A 2,317-nucleotide genomic window follows, 5' to 3' on the forward strand; every position below is an offset into this window, starting at 1 on the left:
TCATCTCCAGCCACGTATTCATCACTCTCCACGTGTCCTTTTGTCTTGTCCGATGGACTCTGTTTCGCTCGTTCCCAACGTCATCCTTTTTTTTAATTACAACGAAATTTTACTTTAATTTTCATTTATTTTATTGCCTACCTGTTTTTTAAATTACTACCAATTTACTAATATTATCTTTTTGGTATGATGTGAAATATGGTCAAAACTCAAAACCTTATTATAACAAAACTATATTTTAACTGTCAGCAGTGGTGTTGTTAATCGTTATTCAAACTATTTTACTTTGGGTAAGATTAAAAACAAACTGTTTAATAATATCAATATGTATGTGTTGTTTTTTTTTAAAATATATAATCTATATTTCGTTACATACCTGAAGAAAAAAGGTTCAAGTAGTGTGTGTGAAATAATCGACAGATCTAACAAATAATAAACGAATTGTGAAGTATAAAGCCGACAAGTTGATAATAGTTTTTCACAAAAGTTGTTGGAGAGTAGAAACTTCTTTTCCCCACCTCTCAACCACGACTATGTACAGTAACAGTCTCACTTGTTCTTAAGTAAAGATTAAACTATTCCTTTTTTAAGTTAAACCCACACAACAACGACTTGTCAAAAGGGAGCAAATAGTAGTAGTAGACTAGTAGTAGTATGATAAACTATTTGATCGATGTGTGAGCAATAATAATTATAAAAGTCGCAGGGGCTTTAAATATTGGATCTTCTGGGCTGGACTTTTCATCTACTAGGCTTTTTTTGGAATTAGTTGAGAGAAGTCATAGATCTTTGCCTAACTTTTGTTAGATTCTCTTGTCTTTACTATAAGATTTTTAGCATGTGTTTTTGTGATAAGGACGTAGACCGTCAAGAGGGCGACAAGTTTAATAAGTTACATAACTCTTTTTTACATAGGCTTTGATATTTTATCCTACTTTATATTAAACGTATGTGTAGCCAATGGTTGGATATAAGAGAAAAACTATCTTGAGTGGAAAAAAAGCTTAGATCATCGACCGTTACATGAATGATGACATATTTAAGCGATTGCATCATCTTAATTTAGGTACGAAATTTTAAGCACACATAAACGAACTAAATGTGTGTAGACACACATACAGAATGATGATGACACAACGGTTCAAGTTAGAACATAACTGTCCACATTTAATGGTGAGTTGGTGACACAATATACAATTCGACAGATTGATAACATGGCGCAGTAAATGTTGACATACATAATATTGTTGTTAAGTTATTATCGGATAGTTATTGTGGAAAATGTAATCCGATCAGTTGTAGATATAATCTCTTAATTCTATGATATCAATCCTTGTAGTACGATCGGTTCATAGATTTTAACTTTATGTGAGTGGTTTCATCATCCTAGCCTAAAATATAATTTTTTTTATTGTGGTTTATTACTTTTTTTAATTGTGGTTTGTTAATTAATTGTATAGTCTTATCATCTTATGTAACTTATGTTATTTTTTAGCTGTATTTTATGGATCCTAATTAGTTGATGTCTGGTCCTGAACCTCCGAAGTATATATGATTAGTGTCCAAACCTAAACCCAAAGCCCAAAGGCTAAAGATAATAATAATACTTCTGCTTCCAATTTTTTATTCATACTAAAAACATCTTCTAATAAATAAAAAAGACACAGACACAATCTTTTTTTTTTTTTTGAACAAACGACACAGACACAATCTAAAAAACCAAACCTCTATTCTTTTTTTTTCCTTATAATCCGAAATGTAGAAAAAGAATTGAGCATATTTTTTGTTCTTAAATAATCTCATTCTCCTCCCCAATAATTTTACCAAACTCTCACATGAAAATTATTAATGCATACCCATTTTCCAGGACATCTTGAAGTCTTTACCAACTAACATCTCAAGTCCAGCAATCTCAACCATCACACTCTTGTTCTCTTCTTCATCTTCCAAACCAATCACATAAGTATGCTCCTTTGAGCTTACCTCAATCTTCTCCGTCATTGGGCTTCCATTGATTTGAACATCAGTAGCTTGTCCTGTTCCTTTAAGTCCCAAAACACTCACTCTCTCAATCACCCATCCTTTGCTCAACGCAAACTTCCCTTCTTTAACTTGTGACCACATCTTCACAGTCCCGTTTCCGACCGAAGCGTAGAAGTCAACGTAAGTGGACTGTCCATTTCCTAGCTTCATCTCCGGAAGCTCGTCTTCGTCTAGGTAAAGTTTCCCAGTAGCGTAACCTTCAGAAGCTCCTGCAGGGAAAGTGATGACAAGACTAAACGGTGTGGTTCTAGCGTCTTTGGAAATCAACCCGCCT

General features: G+C 33.4%; 1 protein-coding gene across 1 annotated transcript; it reads right to left on the reverse strand.

The window, feature by feature from the left end:
* LOC104701486 (alpha-xylosidase 1-like) lies at nt 1,596-2,311 on the reverse strand. The gene has a single exon (XM_010417176.2). It carries the CDS (start codon nt 2,191-2,193, stop codon nt 1,846-1,848), a length of 348 nt encoding a protein of 115 aa, XP_010415478.1. The 5' UTR covers nt 2,194-2,311; the 3' UTR covers nt 1,596-1,845.

The sequence above is a fragment of the Camelina sativa genome, chromosome 7 (genome assembly GCF_000633955.1).
Source record: "Camelina sativa cultivar DH55 chromosome 7, Cs, whole genome shotgun sequence".
Lineage (NCBI taxonomy): Eukaryota > Viridiplantae > Streptophyta > Magnoliopsida > Brassicales > Brassicaceae > Camelina > Camelina sativa.

What these genes read in the sequence shown, in the direction of transcription:
- LOC104701486 (XM_010417176.2), bottom strand. Translation starts at nt 2,193, where the DNA reads ATGAAGCTAGGAAATGGACAGTCCACTTACGTTGACTTCTACGCTTCG.